The following is a 23,965-nucleotide window of genomic DNA, read 5'->3' as shown; positions in this document are numbered from 1 at the left end:
CTTGAAAACAGGCTAATGATACCTACTTCTCAGAGTGGTTGTGAGGGACAAGCAGGTAGTATTTATAAAACAAGACCTAGTTCCGTGACTGATGGAGCAGCCTGACTAACGTGCCCGGCAATATCTGAGGTCCAGGACAGTGCAGGGTGGTTAGCCCACCCAGCACGCAGCCCCTCCCCTTGCTTCAGCCTAGTGTATTACAGTTATTAAGTGACTTCTTCCTCACCAGCACATACGTTTTTTCACCGGCAGAGTCCTCGTCTTCAACCAGCTCCGTAGCTCTCTCAATGAATAAAAATAACAGTAACAACACAATACCTAGCGGAAGGTGAAGGAGCCCAGAGGTGAATGGGTTGGCAGGGGTTACAGGAATTCCTGAGACCCCTTAGGCACCTCCCAGCACTGGCCAGGAATTGAAGCTCCCAATCAGAAACTGTCTCAATTTCTATAGTGTGAAAACAGAATACTCCTACTGGACCTCAAATACCCAAGGAATTTAATATTTAAAGATTTTACTTATTTATTTTCAGAGAGAGGGGAAGGGAGTGAGAAAAAGAGGAAGAGAAACACCAATGTTCTCGAGAGAGAAACAGTGATCAGTTGCCTTTCATACACATCCTGACCAGGGACCAAACCTGCAACCTAGGCACATGCCCTGACCTGGGACTGAACTGGAGACCTTTTGCTCTGCTGGATGACACCCAACCCGCCGAGCCACAATGGTCTGGGCGGAATGTAATATTTAATGATGGAAATACTGTAAATGTAACTCTAGAGCTTGTTTTCTCAATGTTGCCCTTCAACTTAGTAACATATAGGAACCTCAGGATGATGTAGTTTTAGGAAGGGACTCCTCATAATTTTAACATGTTTAAATTGTGAGGGTTTAAGTAAGTTTACTTATAAAGCTGTGTAGAAAACTAACCTTTCCCTTCAATAAATTTACCAAGCAGTGCCAATCCAGAATTTAAAAAATAATAAAAATAAAAAGCCCTAACTGGTATGCCTCAGTGGATTGAGTGCTGGCCTCAAACCAAAGGCCCGCCGCTTCGATTCCCCGTCTAGGGCATATTCATGGGTTGCGGGCCAGGACCCCAGTAGGGAGCACATGAAAGGCAACTACACAGTGATGTTTCTCTCCCTCTCTTTCTCCTCCCTTCTCCTCTCTAAAAATAAATAAATAAAATATTTTAAAAAATAAATAAATAAAAGAAACCAGTGGATTCATTTCTACCTCTTCTCCCAACTCTTAGAGTAGCACCCAAAAGGTTTTCCTGAACAATTACTACACACCCAGTCTCCATGGAGACTATAGAAAGAACAGGCAATTTCCCAGGAGCCAGTCTGTTTTAAACATATGGGCTGCAGGTAAATGCTGTGGCCATGGAGGTGGCAGGCTCTCTCCGGGGTTAGGGACAGAGACTATGTAACATTCACCCAGTGCCCATACCCTGTGCCAGATTTGCCTCAAGTACTGTGTACACACGGTCCCATTTAATACTCACAACTACTATCTATGGCAGAAGATACTGGGCCCATTTTACAGATTATGAAACTGAGGCTCTTACAGGGGTACCCAAACTTTTGGAGTCTCTGGGCCACACTGGAAGAAGAAGAGTTTTCTTGGGCCACATATTAAATATGCAAACACTAAGGAAAACTGATGAGCAAAGAAAAGGCTTTAAGAAAATTTACAATTTTGTGTTGGGCCGCATTCATAACCATCCTGAGCCGCAGGTTGGACACCCCTGTCTAGAATATTAACTGTTTTGCCCAGGACCACACAGCAAAGGTAATATTCCAATCTTGGCTCCAAGCTGGTGCCCTTTCCTTTGGCCCAGCCTTTGCAGAATGAATGCAAGAAAACCATTCTCCATGCCTTTTAGGACGCCCCTGCCCCCGCCCCCCCCCCCCCCCCCCGGCCGCCAAATAAAGTTTCAACAAGTTCATTCTGGAACAATCTGAGGAAAAAGTCTGTCCCTATTCTCAATGTTAGAAATGGCCTATTCCTAAAGTAACACCAGAAACTATTCACAAATTTTTATAGTGCATTAGAGCTTAAAGAACTTTTCAAGTATTATTAGGGTTTCAGGACCCCTCTTAACGGGAAAGTAGCTATTAATTGTCCCATTTTGCAGATGTGTAACCTGAAGGCCACAGGGTTGAGACAGTGTGTAAAGCCACACCACACAGTAAGTCTGTGGGTAGAGGAACTGTCCCTCAGGTTCTTGATATTCTACGTGCTGCTTTTTAAAGACAGCTAACAGCCTCCACACAGTCCCCCTCCCCTTATGCTGAGAGGCCCAGGGCCCACCACCACCTTCTGAACCAGGTGGGTCAAAGAAAGCTGGAGCCAATAAAGAGAGACCGCTCAAACATCAACACTGATTTTATTTTATTTTATTTATTTATTTATTTATTTATTTATTAACATCAATGTGTGGTTGCCTCTCACGCACCCCCCACTGGGGACCTTACCTGGCCCACAACCCAGGCATGTGCCCTGACCAGGAACCGAACCTGCCACCACCTGGTTTGAGGGCCGGCACTCAATCCACTGAGCCACACCAGCCAGGGCAACACTGATTTTAAATGGTACCCAGATGGTCCTCTTGGAGATGCCAGGTACCAGAATAAGGCCTGAGACAGAACAAGGTTCACTTCATGCATTATGTTCATACTCAAGTGAGGGACCCTAGGGCAAGGCACTTGACCCCATCCCGCTTCCTTACCTGTGAAATACAGGTGATTTGCTGAGAGCTAATAAAAAGATCAAGAATTTATAAACAAGCTACGGCCTACACCCAGGTTTTACAAGTACTATGCAAACACATGATGACTGAATTCAAGTCCACCCAACCCTCAATTGCTCAAGCACCAAAGCCAGAAGTCATCCTTACTTATACCCTATCCCTCACACTCCGAATCCAACCCAGGTGCCTCCAAAATATCTCCACTACCAGAACCCTAACCCTAGACACCTTCAGTCCTCTGTGATTAATTCCATCAGCCCCACCAGTCTCCCTGCTTCCTCTTTTACCCCTTCTGTGGTCCATCATCCAAGCAGCAGCCTAAATGATTTTTCTCAACCATAAGTCAGATCCTGTCGCTCCACAGCTTAAAATCTTCATTACATTTGGAGTAAAATCTAAAATCCTTATCACAGCACACATGACCCTGGGTTCCTCTACCTCTTGCTCAGACTGGCCTCTCCTCTCAACACCCCAGCCACAGTGGCCTTATTTCTTATCTTCAACATACTAAACTCATACCTACCTTGGGTGCTTGGTCCATGCTGTTCCTTGTAGTTGAAGTCTCCCATCGCAAAATACTGAAGGGCTACCTTTTTTTTCTTTTTTAAGATTTTATTTATTTACTTTAGAAAGAGGAGAACGTGGGGGAGAAAGAGAGGGAAAGAAACATCATTGTGTGAGAGGCACATCATCAGTTGCCTCTCGCGCAACTGGGGATCTGGCCTGCAAGCGAGGCATGTGCCCTGACTGTGAATCAAACTGGCGACCTTTCAATTTGCAGGCAGGAGCGCAATCCACAAAGCCACACCAGCCAGCGCTGAAGGGCTACCTTCTTATTGAAGTATCAGCTCAAATCTCACCTCTTCTGAGAGGCCTACCCCAAGAACACCAGCCAGGCCATATCCCCACTCCTACTCTACCACACTATCCTATTTTATCTTCCTTTTAGCACTTAGTAGCTACAATTTTCCTATTTGTCTACTTGTTTATCTTCTGTCTCCCCAGAACTGCAACATAAGCTCCGTTATGCTTGCTCCCTATTGAACTCACAGGGTCTAGAACAGCACTACAGCGCTAGGCGCAGGCGCCGAGTAAGCTTTCATAAACATTTGGGAACAGCTAGTCTAAAAGGCAACAGTGTGCTCCCCTGGTCTTCAAGACAGTGCTTTGACTCCCTCTCCCAAATTTGAGATTGGAAGTTTGTTTACTCATTCATTCATTCATTCATTCACTCATTCACTCACTCACTCAATTCAAATCAAGTTGACTACAGGACACCAGAGAAAGTACCACAGTGAACATGCAACCAGAATGAACTGTTTCACAACTGAAAACAAGATTTTTTGAGGCACTTTTAACTTAACTTCTGCCCAAAGTCAGGCTTCTCTGTAGTTAACTGCCACCTCAGATTTACATCTGAGGTTACGTTATATACATGCATCCTGAAAGTGACACGAAGAAAACTCAGCACCCCAGTACCGCACGGCAAAACCAAAGACCTACGAATTGATTTGCACATACCTGACTCCTTGCATGTACCACCCATAGCCCTTTTCACAAAAATAAGTAATAGAAACCAGAAGGCAAAAATTTCACCTCCATTTTCTTCACTCTTTCTAATCTTATACCTGGTAGCAGGTACTGTCAAATGATAGAACACTTTCAACTTAAGGAGCACTGTTCTAAACTGACAGCTGTACGAGGGCAGGGGGAGGTGGAGACTGGCTGAAAGAAGGTGAAGGGATTAGCCAAAGAACATATATGCATGACCCATGGACATGGGCAACTGTGGGGACTGCCTGAGGGAGTCGGGGCAGGGCGGGGTGGAGGGGGGACAAAAGGGGGAAAATGCACAACTGTAATAGCATAAACAATAAATTATAATTTTTAAAAAATTTTTAAAAAGAGCACCATTCTCAGGTCATGGGGCACTAATGGTACCTTGGGCGACAGGCTGAATCATGATGCCAAAGGAAAGCAGTAGAGCGCAGGGGCTGGGACCTCAGGCTTTGGAACAGAAAGTGCCGAATCAGCCCTGGCTGGTGTGGTTCAGTGGACTGAGCGCTGCCTGTGAACCAAAGGATCACCAGTTCAATTCCCAGTCATGGCACATGCTTAGGTTGTGGGCCAGGTCCCCAGTACGGGGCATGAGAGAGGCAACCTCACATTGAAGTTTCTCTCCCTCCCTTTGTCTTTCCCTTCCCCTCTTTCTAAAAATAAACAAACAAAAAATCTTAAAAAAAAAAAAAAAAAAGAAAGAAAGAAAGAAAAGAGAAAAGAAAGGTGCCAATTCAAATGACATCTAGCAATAAGGCCCTAGGCAAGTTTATTTTATTTCACTTAATAAGTACATAGCACTTACTACATGCAGGCAGGTTCTAAATACATTGTGACTATAATATGATTACTAGAGAAGTCTGAAGTACTATTGTTATCTGTATCTTACAGGTGAAGGAACAGGCAGAGAGGCACAGCAACTTGCCCAAAGTCACAGCTAGTGAGCATCAGTCAGCAAAGAAGGTAGTGTGAAGCAAGAATCCATGCTCTTAACCATTAATCTACGTTTTTGCTCTATTCCTATTTCTTCATCTATAAAACAGGGCTAATACGTTTGCCCCATCTCACAAGGTCATGTGAGAGTACTGGTACACAGGTAAATGTTAGCAACCCTTAGTGGTAGCAGTAATTGTCATCATTCTATCATCCACCTTCACCTTTGGTCCAGCTAAGGGCAGAAGAAAAAGACTTTGGGTAAGAAAGATCTCCAAGGCTCTCTGGAGCAGAATACATTAGAATAGAGTGAAAACTCCATGAGAACAGCAATTGTCTGCTTTGCTTATCATTGTATCCGAAGTCAGTCATGGGTGCTCAGCAAATACACAGTGAATGAGGTAGGAAAAAATTTAATGGTAGACAGGGTTCTGCAGACATGACAAACCAAAGGAATACCATCACATCTCAAACGAAGCTAAATATAAAAAAGGTAAATTTACAAGGTTTTCAGAGGACAGTGTTAGCTGGCCATTTGGCCATTACTTAACACAGCCTGGCTATTGGGAGGCAGCGAGGTATAACGTTGTTCATTCATCTCAACAAAAAAAGATCTGAATTTTAATCCTGACTCTCTTCCTGAAATTCACCCAGGCTCTCAAAGTCTAGAATTTTCCCTCTGTAAAAGAGGAAGCTGGGTCCTGATTGGTGTGGCTCAGTGAATTGAGTGATGGCCTGCAAACCAAAGGGTCACTGGTTTGATTCCCAGTCAAGGCACATGCCTGGGTTGCAGGCCAGGTCCCTGGGGCGGGGTGGGGGGGGGGGGGACACGACGGTGTCGGCAAGTGAGAGGCAACCACACATTGATGTTTCTCTCCCTCTCTTCCCCAGCTCTCCTCTCTAAAAATAAATAAAAGAGGAAGGTGTACATGATGGTCACTTCTTTATGATAGTCACAAAGAAGCATATTCTACTTCCTCATAACTTCATAACAATCATCATAAATTCTGAATGCAAGCCACTCACCAAGTGTTCAATAAATTCATCAGTGAAGGTGATCCCCAACTGACAGATGAAGAAACTAAGATATAAAAGTAACTTGTTCAAGGTCACAGAGTCAGGGTAGAACATGAAGCATAGCCCAGGTCTCCTTCTAGATTGGTGTAACATCCATGCTTTCTAACATCCTTTTGCAGTTTAAAAATACTGTGATACTAGTCCTCTCTTCCAAACTCAGTAAATCTGTAATCATTTATCTTAAATAATCTTCCCTGGCTTCACTACAGCATGGGAGAGCAGGATCAGGAAGAAACAACTAAGTATTTTCACATCGTTAACCTGGAGAGTCAAAAGATCTGAAAAGGGAATTAGGGAAAATCCTTTGTCTTTGCCCAGAATTGAGAGATCAAAAGTGTTTTATGATAAATGATTTCACTTTAACCACGTGGTTTAATTTAAGCAAAGTGACAAAAAAAAAAACCTTCTAGTATCAATGCTTCCTGACAGTACAGCATGTAACAATTTCTTTTTAAGTCAAAGTTGTGCCACTTGATTCAAAATAGAGTCACAAAGTTAAAAGACTGTCAGAGAATATAGAAATAATTGCTTTATTTTTATTAACAAAATACACACTTGATGTGGAACTTTTGAGTGTACACCTTTCTGGGGCTGTCGTGTTAGGAGTGAAAACCCATGTGGCAATCAGACAGTTTTCTTAGATGCTTTCTTAGGGTCAAGGTCACACTGTTGAGTCTCTACCCTTCCATCTAGTAACTGAAAAGCAACTAATCGTAAACTCAAAATATTCTGGTACGTTCAAAAATGCAAATGTTGGCTCAAAAAGCACACTCTGGTTCAGAAAGTTTTGTGAGGACAGGTTGACATGACCAAGCAGAACAGAGGGGCTATAGGACAAGATGCTCAGGCCACTTCGATGACAGCAGTAACTTTCACCTACTTTCTGAAGTGTCATTACCTATCAAACGAGAATAATCATCTCACCAGATGTTTACATGACTCAAAATATGATAAGGAACCAGAACAGTCTCTCGACCTTGCGCAAAGGTGGGAGATTACTGTTATCACCATTTACTACGTCTAGGGCCGGAAGACCCCCTTTCATTCTTGGATACGTGTTCCGCAAGATCCCCCAAACATGGAACAGGACACTAGTTTCTTCTCCAGACTCCAGGCCTGGCAACTGTAGGTGCACCTGGCTAGCAAGTCTCTGCTTCTTAGAGGTGAATTGAGGCCTTCAGGCTCTGAGCCTAACTGGCTCAACAACGACCGTACCCCGCAGTCACCTTGTCCTCACCTTGAGGAACAGAAAGAAACCCTACAGGGAAGGAGAACCGGTCCTCAAAAAAGAGAAAGAAGTGCCTCCATTCTTCACCCGGCCGCCACTGCTCAGACCTACACTTCCCGCGGGGCGGGAACTGTGCTGGGAGAGCTGACAGAGCGGGGACGCCTTGACCTCGGGCGCCGGACGACCGGGCATGACGCTGGGCCCCAGGCCGAGACAGGTACACAAAAAGTCACCGCAGGTCGGGCCTGCCTCGCCTCGCCCACAGCCGCAGGCAGGCTGGGAGGCACCCCGCCCCCATGAACCCAGAGGGCCCTGAGTTCGCTCACCTGCAGCCGGGTCACCAGGAGGCTGTAAGGCGCCATTTTGTGCACTGACAAAGATGAGGTCGCGTGAGAGATGACGTCCCACGAGGCGTACTTAAAGCCTTGGGGGAGGGGGCGTGGCCTGGCGCAGGGCGTCACGGTGCAGGCGGCACTTCCAAGAGGCTCCAGGTCCCAAGTGCGCAGTGGGCGGAGCTCCTGTGTGAGCAACCAATACGGAAGAGGAGAAAGCTGCATAAAAACGTTTTTGGGAGTAAATGCCTACACAAAGATGACTTATCCAAGTGCAAATTTTATATTTGTGCTTCAGTTTGTCTCTCCCATCCTAATCGGGGAAAGGCATTTTCTTTGTTACTCAGGGGCCTGCCAGTACGTAGCTCCTCAGCTACGACGGAAACTGCTCTTTGGAAAGTAAAGGTTTTGATCCCGCGAGAGCGAGCGAGGCTCGGTGCAAAAACTGTGACCGCCGAGGGAAGCCTGGAGGACCAATGACGGCGACTAGGAGGCAGGAACAATGGGGGTTAAAGGTCGGGCGGAAGTTCCGGGAGCTTCCGGTGACCTGCTTGAGTGCGAGCTATGGCCAAACATCACCCAGATTTGATCTTTTGCCGCAAACAGGCTGGTGTTGGTGAGACAGCTTCCTTGTCCGCGGCTCTCTGGGTGGGGTTGGTATTAGGAGTTGGGGAATCGGAGAGTCCCGTCTCTTCCTAGGGTCTGGCCTCGAGGGTGCCACGTTTCCCGCCTCACGGCGCGAAGCGTCGGAGCGCGCAGGTTTGGGGTCTCCAATAATAAGAGGGCGGAGCGCGGTGCTGGGAGCCGAAGGTGGGTGGCAGGGGTGGGATCCAAGAAACTCGGATTGTCCAGGACCTGTGATGGACTTCAGGCAGCTGTGGGTTTGGAAAGTTTATGAGGTAAAGGCGGATGAAATCGCTCAGGGCTCACTGAAGTCCCTGCTTCTGTCCCCACCCCAAGCTCGAGGATGTTTCTTCCCTCTTCGTCAAACTCTTAATTCTAACAGTACTCTACCATCTTTGATCTTGCAGCCATCGGAAGACTGTGTGAAAAATGTGAGTGGAACGCGCCCTTCCGAACACCCCACCCTTGTGCTCTGTGTCTGCAGACAGCAAACGGGCATTTCCTGTGGGGCCGCAAAGAGGGCTTTAAGTAGATGTGCCTGGAAGCACATGGACACTGAGTGCCAGGCTGCCACCAAAGGCCTCCACCTCACTACTCCAACGTGCACATTTTTCTATGTTTAGATTTCGAGAAAAATCTGTAGCTTTGGACAGGAAGTAGCATGAGCCCGTCTCCAGCACGCACAGTTTTTGCCTGTAATTGAATGGACACCCTCTACCAGGTGCTGTGCTAAGCTCTTGTTAACTGATTGACTTTTTCCTGTCTGTGGTGGGGATTGAGGTGGACACTGAGTAAACCAAGTTTTGCAATGCCAAAGTAGAAGGCTCCAAAGTCACTCTCAGATGGAGACTAGCGTTTTTCCCCAGTACACGAGGGGGGCAGAGGACTTGAGGTACTTGCAAGTGGGCATAACTCCATTCTCTTGTCCTCACAGGTGATGGCAAGTGTGTGATCTGCGACTCCTATGTGCGCCCTTGCACCCTGGTGCGCATATGTGACGAGTGTAACTACGGCTCCTATCAGGGGCGCTGTGTGATCTGTGGAGGCCCCGGAGTCTCCGATGCCTATTATTGTAAGGAGTGCACCATCCAGGAGAAGGACGTGAGTGTATTCTGAGCTTTGCATCTGACCTTTCTTCTATTTAAAAACACTTTGCTTTCCAGGGCAAACTCCTATGGTCTGTGGAGCTTACCGTGTTCAGCTAGTCACCTGGGTTATAATTTCTTCAAATTCTGTGAGCCATGGTGGGTGTAGTACAATAAAAGGCAGTTATTTTCCATCAAGGGTAAAAATGCAAGAGGAGCAAATCTTTGTCAACACCAGCAATTTGGAGAGGCCTCTCTCTATTTGCTGTCTCTCTATTTTTATTTGGAAACGACACTCTACATTTTGTAAGTCCCAGCACAGGGCATGGTGTGTAATACCCACTCAGTAATTCCTTCTATTATTAAGGACTGCTTGGGTGATTATAGTGACATTTGCATTTGGGACAATTCAAGTTGATGTCAGCTTTAAGCAGTTAAAGAATGCCTTTAGTTTAATATCATAGAATTGATTGTGATTCTGTCTCATGACATTTTTGCCTCTTGACATCATGTGGTGTCAGTGGCCAGCTATTCCACTTCTTAAACCAAATGCAGGGTAGAAGGCTTATAGATCCACAGTAAGAATGAGTTTTACTGTCTTTGTTTAGCAGACTTCTTGGTGGTGGTTTCTTCCTTTGACAGGATAAAAGGAAGTGTGATACAGTACCGATAGGCGAATAGAAGGTATCTGGTACCTAATCTAGAATGAGGCAAAAGACGTGTGATTCTTAATGTACCCATAAGCAAGCAGTAGGTAGCTTACAGACATTACTTCCCTTATTCTTCACAATGACTTTGTTAAGTAGGGATTATTATCATCTCCATTTTACAGTCCCTTCCCCAGCTAGTAAGTGGCACACCCAGACTGTCCGACTAAACCCAGTGGTGTCGCGTCAGCCTGCATTGTCCTTTCATAAATCCTTCCGGTCGGATGTGCCCATCTTGAGCAGAAACAACCCAGCCACCTCAGCAGTCTGAGCATTTGGATTCTCCCTACCCCCAGTCAGGTCAGTGTGACATATCCGTCCAGGTAAGACTGCCTCACACAGTTAAGTCTTACTTAGGGAGATGAGAAGGGTCATAGATGAAGTATGAAAAACATAACTTCATTTGGTGATTTGAAATTTCTCCTGACCTAAGCCCTGATTGGCATTTATTTACCTATGACTGGCAAATCATATCCTGCTTGAATCAGCTCAGTTCCACTCCTTCAGAGAAAGGATGTTAGTTTGTGCATTTGAAGCCCATTTTCCCCACTTCTTGGTAAAGTCCCTGACGTGTTGTAAGCATGGGACACATTTTTGGTGCTGCCCCTCCAAGTCATCCACAGGAGTTCCCATTGCAAACTGTCTGGTACCTAGTTGGTATTTGGTAATTTATAGTCTATAGCAGCGAAATCATGGTAAGACAACAGCAGTGAAGCGGAAAGTACAAATGATCTTAAACTAGCTAAAGAGTCCATTAAGGAAATTTTCTTGAACTTTTTCATGGTTGTAGCTAGAGTTACTATCTGGCATAAGCTTCCATGCAGCCAGAGAGTGCTTAATGTTAATTGCCGTCTGACTCACCTTCCTGTCTGCGTGACCCGATACCTTTGGATCCTTGTGCTTCATTCTGTCCCTGAGCACTGTCTTAGACTCACTTCCGCTACTTCACATTATACAGGAATTCATTCTGAGGATATTTGAGATAGCACCCAGCTCACACTACTCAGCAGTAGTTTCCAAGGAACACAAAGCAGTTCCATGACATGATCCAGCCTCTCATCTTACAGATCAGCATGTAGCTTAAGAGCCTAAGACTTTTTCCTGTGCAGAAATTTTCCTGCAACCAAACCAACCATCATTATTGTTCTTTTCCTGCAATTTTAACCATTTTTAGGGGAATTAGATCAACAAACTAAGCTGGGTGTGCTCTGTAGGTTGGGGTTTTGAGGGGGGGTGTTAAGATTTTTTAAGTTTATTTTTTTCAGAGGGGAAGGGAGGGAGAAAGAGAAGGAGAGAAACATTAATTGCCTCTCATGTGGCCCTCCCTGGGGATCTGGCCCACAACCCAGGCATATGCCCTGATGGGGAATTGAACCGGTGACCCTTTGGTTCACAGCCCGCATTCAGTCCACTGAGCTACACCAGCCAGGGCTGCTCTATAGTTTTTCAGAGATTCGAGAATACTCAGGAGTTGTCCCAATAGGCCAAGGTTGTGAGTTGGATCCCCAATCTTGGCACATATAAGAAGCAACCAGTCAATGCATAAATGAGTGGAACAACAAATCGATGTTTCTCTCTCTCTCTTTGTCTTTCTTTCTCTCCTCTGTCCTCTCTTCCTCTCTCTAAAATCAAACTTTAAAAAAAAATAACTCAGGAGTCAGGGATAATACCTTGGGGGTTGCTGCCAGAGGAGTAATTTGTGGTTTCTTCTAATGCAGCATTGTCTTGATCCCTTGTAACTGTTGATTCCTTTACTCCTTTTATTTACTCCAGTTTTCTCAGTGGTCTGAACCAGAAAACAAAATAGCAGCTAACGTTTATAGAGTTCTTAGTAAGTGCCAGACACTATGCTGAACATTCTTTTCCAAAAATGGTATGGATATAGATGAGGAAATTAAGGCTTAGAAGTGTTGCCCTGGCTGGTGTGGCTCAGTGGATTGAGCACCGTCCTGTGAACCAAAGGGTCACTGGTTTGACTCCCAGTCAGGGCACACGCCTGGGTTGTAGGCCAGGTCCCAGGTGGAGGGTGCACAAGAGGCAACCACATTGATGTTTCTGTCCCTCTCTTTCTCCCTCCCTTCCCCTCTGTCTAAAAATAAATAAATAAAATCTTAAAAGAAAAACAAAATTAAGCAACTTGGCTCTAGGTCACATGGCAAGTAAGTGGCAGATCCAGGACTAGAACTGAGGTCTTTCTAACACGGTGTTTCACAACTGTTTTTTTGTGGGTTATTTGTTGTTTTGCTGCTGTTGTTTTTCATTATTGCCCCCCAAGGAGAAAAGTTAAAATTTAAATTTCCTCCCTAACAAAAGAAATTAAAAACTAAGGAATAAGACTTAGTTGGACAAGGAGGAGCTTTAGATCATAAACCACTATAATATCAAAGATGTTTTCATCCCCTTTGAGGATGCGTGGTCTAACTCAAAGCCCTTAACTCTGACTACCTCATTAACATTGCTCTCAGGGTGCTTAAGGATGTGTGCGCCTCCCGCTCGCTATTTCTCCCAGTCTCTTCTCCCCATTTCAATGACCAGCAGAGCAGATAGATGCAAAAGATAAATGGTATTTTTTAAAGTTAATTCACAAATTCAACATTATCTCGTAACTTCCTAGACTATGTGGAAAGTTTGGTTCTTGTGAAGCCCTGTTCCAAAAAAACACCAGACTGGAAGGCAGAAGGCGCATGTTCAGGATTTGGCTTTGCTACTAACATGCTGTGTGTGGCTTTGGGGAAATCTACAAAAAGGAAGTGATAAGCCCTGTTACTTCATGGATGCATTTACTGAAAGTGTGAAGGTCTTTAAAAGTCAACTTTCAGATAGAAAACATAGTGCTACTCATAGTACCCAAACCAGTGTGTAGTCTAGTTTTCATATCATTGGTGTTCATTCAGCAGTTGCCAGAAGGATGGGCAACATTTCACCTTCAAGTTTGTTAATAAAGCAGGTCTTTCCCTGGCTGAGTAGCTCAGTTGGTCAGAGCAACATCCCAATACACTGGGGATGTGGATTCGATCCTGATTTAAGGCACAGACAAGAAACAACCAATGAATGCATCAATAAGTGTCACAACAAATCATTGTTTCCGTTTCTCTCTGTCTCCTTCTCTCCTTCCCTTCCTCTCTTTCTCTAAAATCAATAAAAATCCGTGGCTGGTGTTGCTCAGTGCATTGAGCACAGGTCTGTGAACCAAAGGGTCGCCACTTCGATTCCCAGTCAGGGCATGTGCTTGAGTTGCAGGCCAGGTCCCCAATAGGGGGCACGTAAGACACAACCACACATTGATGTTTCTCTCCCTCTCTTTCTCCATCCCTTCCCCTCTCTCTCAAAATAAATAAAATCTTTAAAAAAAAATTAAATAAAGCCAATAAAAATTTTTTAAAATAAAATGAAGCAGGTCTTGCCACTGTCACCTGTTCATACATTTTTGCTACCATTTGTAAGAAATAGAGGTGTCTGTGGACCCATTGTCAGTAAGTGTGTTTTTCTGATCTCAGAATTTTTAATTGACTTTTTTCCTGCATTTCAGTTCTGTACAGATTTCCCTTTGGTGTGTGATATTTTGGTACATGATTAGTGTTTTAAAGTTTTACTAGAAAGCCCTGGGTTTTCGACACTGGTACAGGGTAACTTTTGTAGCTTTCTCTCCTGCCATAGAAATGAACTTGACACACAGCTTCCCCCTGGAATGAAACCCAGAGGCATTGTGTTCTCCTTGGTGGTTGCTCCAGAAGCCCAGCTTAGGGATCTCCTGGTGACGTGTTAGTGGGCATGTTTAGTGTAAGGGAAACAGGCATTTGGCGGTCCTGGGTCTACTTTTTTTGTGAAATTTTGGTAAAAGTGGTCATAAAATTTTTACATTGGGCATTCAATTCAATACACAGCTGCCTAAAATAATAGTTCCCTGTGCTAGGAATGGGGAAATCTGTCTGTCCTTTGGAGGTGTGACAGACGATGTAAGTTTTAGTACTCACACATATAGTTGCTAGAAGAGGTCCTGCCATGAGGCAGATAATTTGCAGGTATTTTTAAAACATCTTCTAGCTGAACTCCCAGATACTCTCCTGTGCCATCCTCCAAGTTTCCTTACCAGCCCTTCCATTTTCCTTCCCTTGCTCTCCATTCACAGGCATTCCAGTGAAAGCCAGCCAGTTCCAGTGCCCACACCCTTACCTTTCACAGCATTGGTAGAAATCAGGGACAACCATGAGACCCGTAGGAAATACGTAGAAAAGAAAAAACAGAGGAGTTTAGGTGAGAAAACAGGAAACCTGTGAGTCAATGAGAGAAAATGCCATAAACCCCAAAGATGTAATAATCCAATACATGGGTTTATCAACTCCTTAAAAAATATGTAGAGTCCTATCTTCATAGAAATATCTTAAACTGAAGTTGTGTGAAAGAGTGTGTGTGTGTGTGTTTGAACCATTATGAAATTGCTGGTAGTTGGTTTTGGCAATTTCTTAAATTTACTAAGAGCTGACTATACACCAGGCACTGTTCTAAGTATATTTATTGATTCTTAACTCTAGGGGGTAGGTTTTGCCAATGTGACTAAAATGAGTCATAGGGAGGTTAATACACTTACCAAAATCCAGGTTGCCTAGCTTCAGTGCCCACCACCTTAACCTAGGCTCTGAATGAGAATGGAGCTGCAGGTGTTGGGGTGGCGTCTCTCAAGACTCTCTAGGGCTAGATAAATACAAATTTGTAAACATTGACCAGTCTACTTATTTTATGGTTGAGGAATATGAGTCCAAAGAAGAGTGATTTACCTACAGTCACACAAGTCAGTAAAGCACAATAAGCCTAAACAGGTTATTATCACGCCACATTTCGTAGCATCTCTAAAGGTCTTAGAGCACTCTTGTGTTCAAGGTCAGGCTACCTGGAGCAAAAGAAGGGGCAGCTGTTCCCTCATTTGTACTAGGGCTTTCAATACAAACTTCATGGCTTATTAGAGTTCACCGAGCAAGCCGCAGTGGGGGCTGGGCCCATAGCCTGGCTCCCTCAGCACACCAAACTCTACAAATCGTAGTTCTCAATGTAATACATGGTACACGTTTTCTAGAAAATAATGAAATGTTAATGTTGGCTTTCTATGTTTTCAGGGTTGTTTGGGTTTTTTTTTTTTTTTTAATTGATATTAGGGAGAGAAATAGAAACATCGATTTATTCTGCTTATTTATGCATTGATTGTTTGATTCTCTGATGTGCACTGACTGGGGATTGAACCTGCATCTTGGCCTATAAAGACCACCCTCTAACCAACTGAGCTGCCCAGCCAGGGTTCAGATATTTTTGTAGTGTTGATATCAGTCCCTGAAAAGAGGAGTCAGCTGCATTAGAAATGAGGTGTCTAAGGACGTTATTGGTTCATTCTATAGCCCAGTGTCACAGGAAGCAGCCTCCTCTGACATGGATGTTAAGTAAGATCATCAGACCTTGGAAGGTTTTATGCAGTAGCAAGTCGCAGTTTTCCTCCCGTCATTCCAGATCAACTGATGGAGTCATCACGTCTGCAGAGCACAGCTTCCCAGGGGCCTCACCGAAACCACTCAAGCTCAAATCTCACAAAATGGCCAGGGGAGCGTGTCATTACAAATCAGAGTAGGGACATCAACAGGGCACTGAAACACTCTTCCCCCAGGACCATGTGTCACATTGAGTGAATTAATAAGGACACATCAAACCTGGTGTCCTCATGTGAGGTTTTTTTTTTTTTTTTTTAATTTTATTTCTTTATTTTAGACAGAGGGGAAGGGAGAGAAAGAAACATCAATGTGTGGTTGCCTCTAGTACTCCCCCTACTGGGGACCTGGCCTGCAACCCAGGCATGTGCCCTGACTGGAAATCGAACCGGTGAACTTTGGTTCACAGGCTGGCGCTCTATCCGCTGAGCCACACCAGCCAGGGCCTCCTGTGAGATTTAAGATGTAAGGTACTATTATCTGAAGTCTTTCAGTTTCCTTCCTTGGTGGTAGTCTCACCTTTTGTGGGATAGTGGAAGAGAGCTAGAGAGCTTGATTTGTAGATGATTGTTACTTTTACCTTTCACTAGAAGAAAACCCTTTGGATATTTTAAGAGTTTTAGATCCTGCCTCGACTGTGTCATATTAGCACTGACGTGGGCTGAGAATCCAACATTGTAAGCTCAGGCCACTGGAAAGGTAGACGGGCCCTGAGCACATTCTAGTTGCTTGGTAAGTTCTTGATGATTGATTGAATAGGATAACAAATGGTGAGATGTATGGCTGGACCAATAATCCAGAAGTTATTTTCATGTTAATTTCCTCTCAGTATAGGCCCAAAGACTTCTGACAACTTCTCTATTCTTCTGTTTTCCAGAGAGATGGTTGCCCAAAGATTGTCAATTTGGGGAGCTCTAAGACAGATCTCTTCTATGAACGGAAAAAATATGGCTTTAAGAAGAGGTGATTGGTGGGTGGCCTTCCCTCCCTTCATCAGGCCGCCACAGCTGCCAGAAAAAATGCCTACTACTGCCAACAGAAAGGGAATGGAGCACAGAACATCGCCCGAATGCCTCTTAGTACACTGGCACCCTCCCACCCTTTCCTCTCCTCTCACCCCGATGAGGTGATAGGAATGGAAAGGGATCATCACAGAGTATTCTGGTGGACTGTATCTGAGAAAAAATGATAAATTAGTTCATGGTTTTTCTTGCATTCAAGAAGCAAGACTCTTCCACATCGATAAGTTCTCTCTACACCAAGAGCTTCTAAAACAGAAATAGTATCCTTTCAGCGTTCTTGAGTTGACTGTGAGGTGCCTGTGTTCACACAACAGCTCTGATGGCAGTTGTCTTTAATGGAACATCCGCAGTGTGGCAGGGAGCTCGTGGAACAATAGATGTGGGCATTTAATCTTGATAACATTTACCAGGTAGTGCTGGTTCTTGTTACTGTTTTTTAAGAAAATGGAAAACCCTTTCTGTTGCTATTGTATTAATAAAGGAGGTGTTTATTTTCTGGTAGTTGATCACTGTCCAATTTAAGTTTAACTCTAGGAATTTGTTTTAGTCACCCAGGAACTTGTGATTCAGAATAGAAGTACTGGGATTCATCGAGCGCCTCATTCTCTTATTACTACTGGACGGAATTCAAAACTAGCTGTTCTCTTCATTGTAGGTAGACCAAAGTCAATTTTAGGAACTTAACATTTTTTCTTGCTGTCCAACTTTATTTTTGAACTGAAGAGATAGTTTAGTTGATTTATTTCATAAAGTGCATATATATTCACATTAAGGATTTTCTTTTAATTAAATTAATAGACTGAGGACAAATTCAGACATTTAACCCTAACTCAGCTATCTGTACTTTTGCCCCGTAGAGGTGGTAAGCAGGTTAACTTGAGGCACATTCATAATTTGAGGCACCTGGTTTAAGTAGGTCTTCCAACACCATTGATTTGGAAATGGTTACAAGTCTTTAGGATCCAAGGGCTTGATCCAAGGTTGTCCTGCAACTTGGAGGCAAAACCACAGGAAGAATCAGCAGAACTTGATTATTCATGATGTACTGTCTACCTTCAGGAATTTAATAAAGGAGTTTTAACCCCGAGAATGCACAAAGGAAGGGTTTGTGTTTGTTTGTTTTTTTTAAGAGTTTGTTTATTTTCAGAGAGAGGGGAAGGGAGGGAGAAAGTGAAGGAAAGAAACATTAGTGTGTGGTTGCCTCTCCCACCCCCACCCCCCACTGGGGACCTGGCCTGCAACCCAGGCATGTGCCCCGACTGGGAATCGAACCGAGGACCCTTTGTTTCACAAGCCAGCACTCAATCCACTGAGCCACACCAGCCAGGGCCAAAGGCAGGGTTCTTGACCCAGCTTTGGGACACCTCAGGGAAGCTTGGGCAAGTTCACGGTCACACAGATAAAAATCCTTACGGCTTCCCCATCTTGTCTCCTGCCACCAATTCTCTGCACTCTAGCCACTGGGGTTCCTTTCAGTTCCTGAAACTGCTGCTCTCTTTCCTGCCTCAGTGCTTTTTACCTGTTAATCCCTCTCTAAGCTCAGTCACTCTTGATCACCTAACTCCTAGTTGTCCTTCAGACCTCAGCTAAGTATTTGCTCAAAAATGCCTCTGGACCCCCAATCTAAGTTTTCCTTTTTACATGTCTACGGAGCACCATAAGCATTCAGTTTATAGCATTTGGTAATTATGGACAGCTAGTAGACTGTGTTCTGTGGTGGCAGGAACCAAGTCTGTCCTGCCCAGCAGGTAGCAGGTGCTCTGTACTGAATAAATAATGTAAGTCAAGGAAACCAGGTAATAAATTGGGCTTTGAAGTACATGTTGGGACCTGTAGGCAAAGGGGATGAGGGGAGACGATCTGAACCGGATGATGTGTTTGGGAGCTAAGGAGTTCTAAAGCACCAGGTAAGGGATATGGTATGTCAAAATGTTGCAGAGAACAGGTCATTTTCACATTATGATTAGAATTGTCATTGAGTCCATAGTGATTTTAAAGTATGATATGAGTCAAAATGTTTCGCAAAAAAAAATTACGTTTTTAAAATTTGCTTATTAACCACCCTGGTCAATGTAACATCTGGCATCTACAAAGGTTTCCAAAACTCCTTAATTTCAGCAAAACACTCCCAAGTGCTCTATCAACCTCCATGTGAATGCTTCCAAAACATCTTCCATGGAAACGTAAGAATAATGCCCAGCCCTGGTTTGTGTGCCTCAGTGGATTGAGTGCCAGCCTGCGAACCAAGGTTCAATTCCCAGTCAGGGCACACGCCTGGGTTGCAGGCCAGGTCCCCAAGTGGGGAGCACGCAAGAGGCAACCACACATTGAGGTTTCTCTCCCTCCCTTTCTCTCTCCCCATCTCTCTAACAATGAATAAAATCTTTAAAAATGAAAGAATAATGCCCAGTAGGATGTCAGAGATTATACCCCCTCCACGCTGATAACCAATGGGGCAAGTTTGGCCTTAGCCCAGTGATGCCTCCAAACACCACTCCTCTTGTCACCTACTTCCATAATCCCGTTCTTGGTTCATTTCTTTTAAGAGACCAAGGGAACAATATAATGCAATAAATGAGTTAAAAAACACCTGAGATAAAGTAAATGGTTTTGATTTTAATTTTTGTCTACCTTGGACTTCAGAAATTCCTTTTTGATTGTAAAAATTGGCATAATGATAGTACAAATTCTCTGTGGGGAAAACATCGCTTACAAGCTGAATTTTCACTTCTAACAGTATACAGTTCTGTGAAGAGAATTAAAATAATAATTGTGTATGGCCACAAAAAATCAGAACGGGCTTCAAAATTACTCTCTCCAGTGCTGAAATGAGCACTACCTACATAGAGAAAGTGGTTCCCTTTCCTGGATATGATTAATTAATCTTTAAACATCGCACTTATTACATTGCTCCTGCTCAAAAAAAAAAAAGTAACGAGAAGTGTGTCGGCTTTATAATGAGACCTTGATTCCTGCTCTGCTACTGACCTTTAGTGAGTCATTGAGCCTTTCTGTGCTTCTTTATCTACTAAATACTGGCAATAGTGCCCACCTTTTTGAGACAAAGGATTAAATTTGACCTTGTTAGCCCTGACTGATGTGGCTCAGTTGTGCATCTTTCCGTAAAGGGAAAGGTTGCAGGTTCGATTCCTGGTCAGGGCACATGCCTGGGTTGCGGGTTCAGTCCCTGATTGGGGCTCATAGAAGAAAGAGGTAGCTGATCGATGTTTCTCTCTAACACTGATGTTTCTCCCTCACATTGATGTTTCTCCCTCCCTTCTCTTTCTGAAAGTAAATAAAATAAAAATTGGACCTTGTAAGTGCCTGACCTTTACTGGGAAAGCTTTTCAAAAATGGTGGGTTTGTGAGGGTGTTTTTTTTGGTTTTGTTTTTAACAATTTAAATTATTTTATTGTTCAATTACAGTTGTCTGCATTTTCTTCTCACCCCTCTACCCCACCCCAGCCAAACCCACCTCCCTCCCGTACTTCCACCCTCCCACTTGGTTTTGTCTATGTGTCCTTTATAGTAGTTCCTGAAAACCCTACTCCCCGGTGGGTTTGTTCTTTGAAGATTGTATTTATTTATTTTTAGAGTGAGGGGAAGGGAAGGAGAAAGAAAGGGAGAGAAACATAAAATGTGTGGTTGTCCCTCACATGCCCCCAACTAGGGGCCTGGCCCGCAAGTCAAGCATGTGCCCTGACTGGGAATTGAACCAGCAACCCTTTGGTTTGCAGGCCCACACTCAATCCACTGAGCTACACCAGCCAGGCAAAGATAGTGGTTCTTTTACAGTGAGTCTCTACTTCTTCACCGAGAAACATTTAAGTCCTGGCACTGAAGGTCCTCCAAATGGTTCCTTCTCTCCCCTATCCCCAAGGTTTTTCTCCACTTCTCTCTCTGTTCATCACTAGGCAGTTGAAGGGACATTCCTTGCACACTCCTGTGGTCTTGGCTCTGTTTTCCTTTGTTTGAAGTACCCTTTCACCCTCACATCAGCCAGCCAACTCAGTACCTCTTCCTTCTCAGCTCCTGACATCTCATGAATGCTCCACATGCCCCACAACAATCCCACTTGGACTATCTTCATGCCTAGCATACACATATGAGTTTCATAAAACAATATTTACTGTGTGTATTGCAATCCAGTATTTTCCTTTTATTCCATTCTATTCTAAAGATTCTGGCTGAAATCCATTAAACTAAGTGATTTCATGACCCTACTAATGGATCACACCGCAGAGTTTCAAAACTGAATTAGATCATAAGATCCTTGAGCTCCTTTTTGCCTCTCCCACCACTTCAGGGCACACAACAGGCAGCCCCTCAAAAAATTACTACATCAAACTGGAAAAGGGGTCACAAACACAGGAGTCAGGGTGAATATATAATTGATTGAAAAGGGAGGAGTGTAAGCATAGCCCAAACACAATGATAAATGGTATCTGACCCTTGGCTTTCCAGTCTGGGAGATAATGGGGGGGTGGGGACCTTGGGAGAACCAGAGTGCACAGGCTCTGTTTTAAAGGAGACGGCTGCCATTCAACTCCAAAGAATTGTCATCCTCAATGCCCAGTATTATCAGATCTTTTGAATTAAGGACAAGAGGTAAAATAAGATTTTTGTACAATCTTCCAATTTTTAAATATTGTCACTTTAAGCCCTGGATGGTGTGGCTCAATTGGTTGGAGCGTTGTTCCTTAATTGAAAGGTTATGTGTTCAGTTCCCAGTCAGGGCACATACCTAAGTTACTGGTTCCATTCCTGGTCAGGGTGCTTACAAGAGAAAACCAATTTCCCTGGCTAGTATGGCTTAGTGGATTGAGCGCTGGCCTGCAAACCAATGGGTCGCCAGTTCAATTACTAGTCAGGGCACATGCCTGGGTTGTGGGCCAGGTCCCCAGTAAGAGGAACATGAGAGGCAACCACACATTGATGTCTCTCACCCTCTCCCCCTTCTTTCCCCTGTCTAAAAATAAATAAGTAAAACCTTAAAAAAAGAGAGAGAGAAAAAAAACCATTTGATGTTTCTCTCCCTAAAAGCAAATGAAAATATGTCCTTGAGACAGAATTTTTTAAAAGGTCAACTCATTTAAAAATTTTTAATGTGTCAGTCTATGCCAACAGATGTGGACCTTGGCCCGCCAATTAGCGGATTATATATATATGGAGAAGGAGAAATATCACTTTGTTGTTCCACTTATTTATGCATTCATTGGTTGCATCTTGTATATGCTTCGACATGAGATCAAACCCGCAACCTTGAAGTATTGGGACAACAATCTAACCAACTGAGCTGCCTGGCCAGGGCCCAATTAGCAGCTTTTAAATTAAGAAAATTAACTTCCCAGGGAATCAAACTGAAATGACTAAATTTCAGAGAGACTGTCACTCTGTTTTGACCTGTAGCTGCTTAATAGTAATTTGAAGCTAGGACATAAAGTGGAAAGATTTTTTGCCTTGGTTGGAATTTTTGTGCCTAAAAAAAACATTCCAATTCCCATCTTTTCCCAGTTTTTCAGTTCCTTATCAACTCCATCCACCACCTAGACTAAAATGTTACTCTCAGCAAAAGATAGGTTTGTTCACTGGTTTACTAGAATTCACTAGAATTCACTGTATTGCCCTGTACATCCAATCACTCTTCTCCAAAGCCAGTTTCTGCTGTGGCTTTCTTTGTTCCTACCCCCACTGTGGCAATGTATTTGAAGAATCAAACTGAGTGACTGTTTTCTTGGATAACATAAAAGAAACCACAAAACTTGTCACCCTGGCATGTATATATGAGAGTGACTCACCCCTGACAGTTAATTGGTCCTAATTATGACCAGCCTGACTTGTCAGAGTAACATAACATCTGGCATAACTTGCTTACTTTCAGGGGAGCTGCCCCCACCTCTCCCCTCTGCACGTTTACTTTGAAACTCACCATTTCTAAAACATGGTGTGTGCTTCTGAAGAGATGATTATTCAAAATGGGAAGGGACTGTGGAATGCTTGAGTCGGGATTCTGCTCACAAGCCCTGGCAAGATGAAATCATGTTGGGAAGAGAAAAAACATCTTTCTCACCACATCATAAATGGAGACATCAGCAGTTAAGGAGGGTGATTACCTTTTCCCCTGTGTTTTATCTTTTCCTAGTTGCACGCTAGCCCTTTACACAGGGCTCCCATTTGAGAAGGAGCCTGGATTTCTCAGTTCGTTTTTAGTGACGTTCCCAGCAGTGCAGGAGAAATACGAATAAAAACATGAACACACTAATTCAGCGCCTTCGTTCCAGGGGTCGGTCCACCCTCTCTCAGCCTGCATTGAACGGTAGGAGTCCTCCACCCTGGCATCTGCTTATGTGGACGACATTGCTCGCTTCCTGAGGCACTCTAGGAGAATTCCTTTCAGCTCACCCGCTCCTTTCTTACCATTCTGTCTTGTGAGGTTTCTTATTGGGGAATGCACATTGAACTGAACACAGGTTGTGTAAAACGTAATTTGCCAGAATGGTTACCTTTAAGAATAGCAACTATTTGTCAGGCTTTGCACACAGTATCATGTTTAATCCACACGATCTCCAGTTTAAGGATGAGAAGACAAGTTTGATGATGTAAAGAGATTTATTGCCATTAAATCAAGATAACATGATTGGTGGCAGAATTAGGATTGAAACCCACATATTTCCATGGCTACCTCTAATAAATAACTACGAATACCAGCAGCCTTTGCAATGCCCCACTGCGCAAACGCTTGCTCGGCCCAAGGGCCCGGCTTCTCGGCTCTGGGCCCCCAACCCTTGTCCCAGCGGTTGGATGAAAACCCAATCAGATGCCGCCTCTCCCCCGTACTCGACCAATGGGAAGGCTGTTGCTAACATACCAGGTATATTTTTAGCTATTCAGTTCTCTGGAACCCTGTGGGTCGGCGGGGACTCTGCCCGGGCAGGGCGTGCTGGTTGAAATGAAAACAAAAGCGGGGAGAAGAGGGAAGGAATGGGGAGGGGAAAAGCGAGGGGAGGAAGGAAGGGAGGGGAGAAGACTGAGGAGGGAGAGGGAAAAGAAGGAGAGGGGAGGACTGGGGCATGGCGAAGGGGGCGTGTGTGTGACGCTATGCTTCTCGCTGACGCACATGGCAAGTAGTCCCTGGAGGTGTCCCAAGAGCTGAAGCACTCAAGAGTGTGGGGGATG

At 44.2% G+C, this 23,965-nt stretch overlaps 2 protein-coding genes across 3 annotated transcripts in view; one reads left to right on the top strand and one right to left on the bottom strand.

The window, feature by feature from the left end:
- ACO2 (aconitase 2) overlaps positions 1 to 8,024 on the bottom strand; it is a 42,964-nt gene extending 34,940 nt beyond the window's left edge. The window contains exon 1 of the mRNA XM_024579064.3: positions 7,875 to 8,024. Within this exon, the coding sequence (XP_024434832.1) occupies positions 7,875 to 7,910 (36 nt within the window). The 5' untranslated portion in view covers positions 7,911 to 8,024. The remainder of the gene's footprint in view (positions 1 to 7,874) is intronic.
- A 144-nt stretch (positions 8,025 to 8,168) lies between these two features.
- PHF5A (PHD finger protein 5A) lies at positions 8,169 to 19,364 on the top strand. Of its 2 annotated transcripts, XR_011651054.1 has the most exons (5): positions 8,169 to 8,496; positions 8,912 to 8,935; positions 9,439 to 9,605; positions 10,422 to 10,596; positions 16,645 to 19,364. XR_011651054.1 is itself a non-coding variant. In XM_024579487.4 (4 exons), the coding sequence occupies exons 1-4, from the start codon at positions 8,445 to 8,447 to the stop codon at positions 16,732 to 16,734; spliced, it is 333 nt and encodes a 110-aa protein (XP_024435255.1). In that variant the 5' UTR covers positions 8,189 to 8,444; the 3' UTR covers positions 16,735 to 19,364. The 2 variants fall into 2 exon arrangements, 1 of the variants encoding a protein (XP_024435255.1); XM_024579487.4 differs by lacking the exon at positions 10,422 to 10,596 and having other exon boundaries at positions 8,189 to 8,496.
- The last annotated feature ends 4,601 nt before the right edge of the window (positions 19,365 to 23,965 follow it).

Source organism: Desmodus rotundus, chromosome 3, assembly GCF_022682495.2.
Source record: "Desmodus rotundus isolate HL8 chromosome 3, HLdesRot8A.1, whole genome shotgun sequence".
Taxonomy (NCBI): Eukaryota; Metazoa; Chordata; class Mammalia; order Chiroptera; family Phyllostomidae; genus Desmodus; species Desmodus rotundus.
The sequence above is the reverse complement of the archived record's forward strand: the minus strand, read 5'-3'. Positions and strand labels throughout refer to the sequence as shown.

Coding starts and splice junctions, on each gene's coding strand:
- PHF5A (XM_024579487.4), top strand. CDS start 8,445: ATGGCCAAACATCACCCAGATTTGATCTTTTGCCGCAAACAGGCTGGT. Junction 8,497..8,911: donor CCGCAAACAGGCTGGTGTTG/GTGAGACAGCTT, acceptor TTGATCTTGCAG/CCATCGGAAGACTGTGTGAA. Junction 8,936..9,438: donor CGGAAGACTGTGTGAAAAAT/GTGAGTGGAACG, acceptor TTGTCCTCACAG/GTGATGGCAAGTGTGTGATC.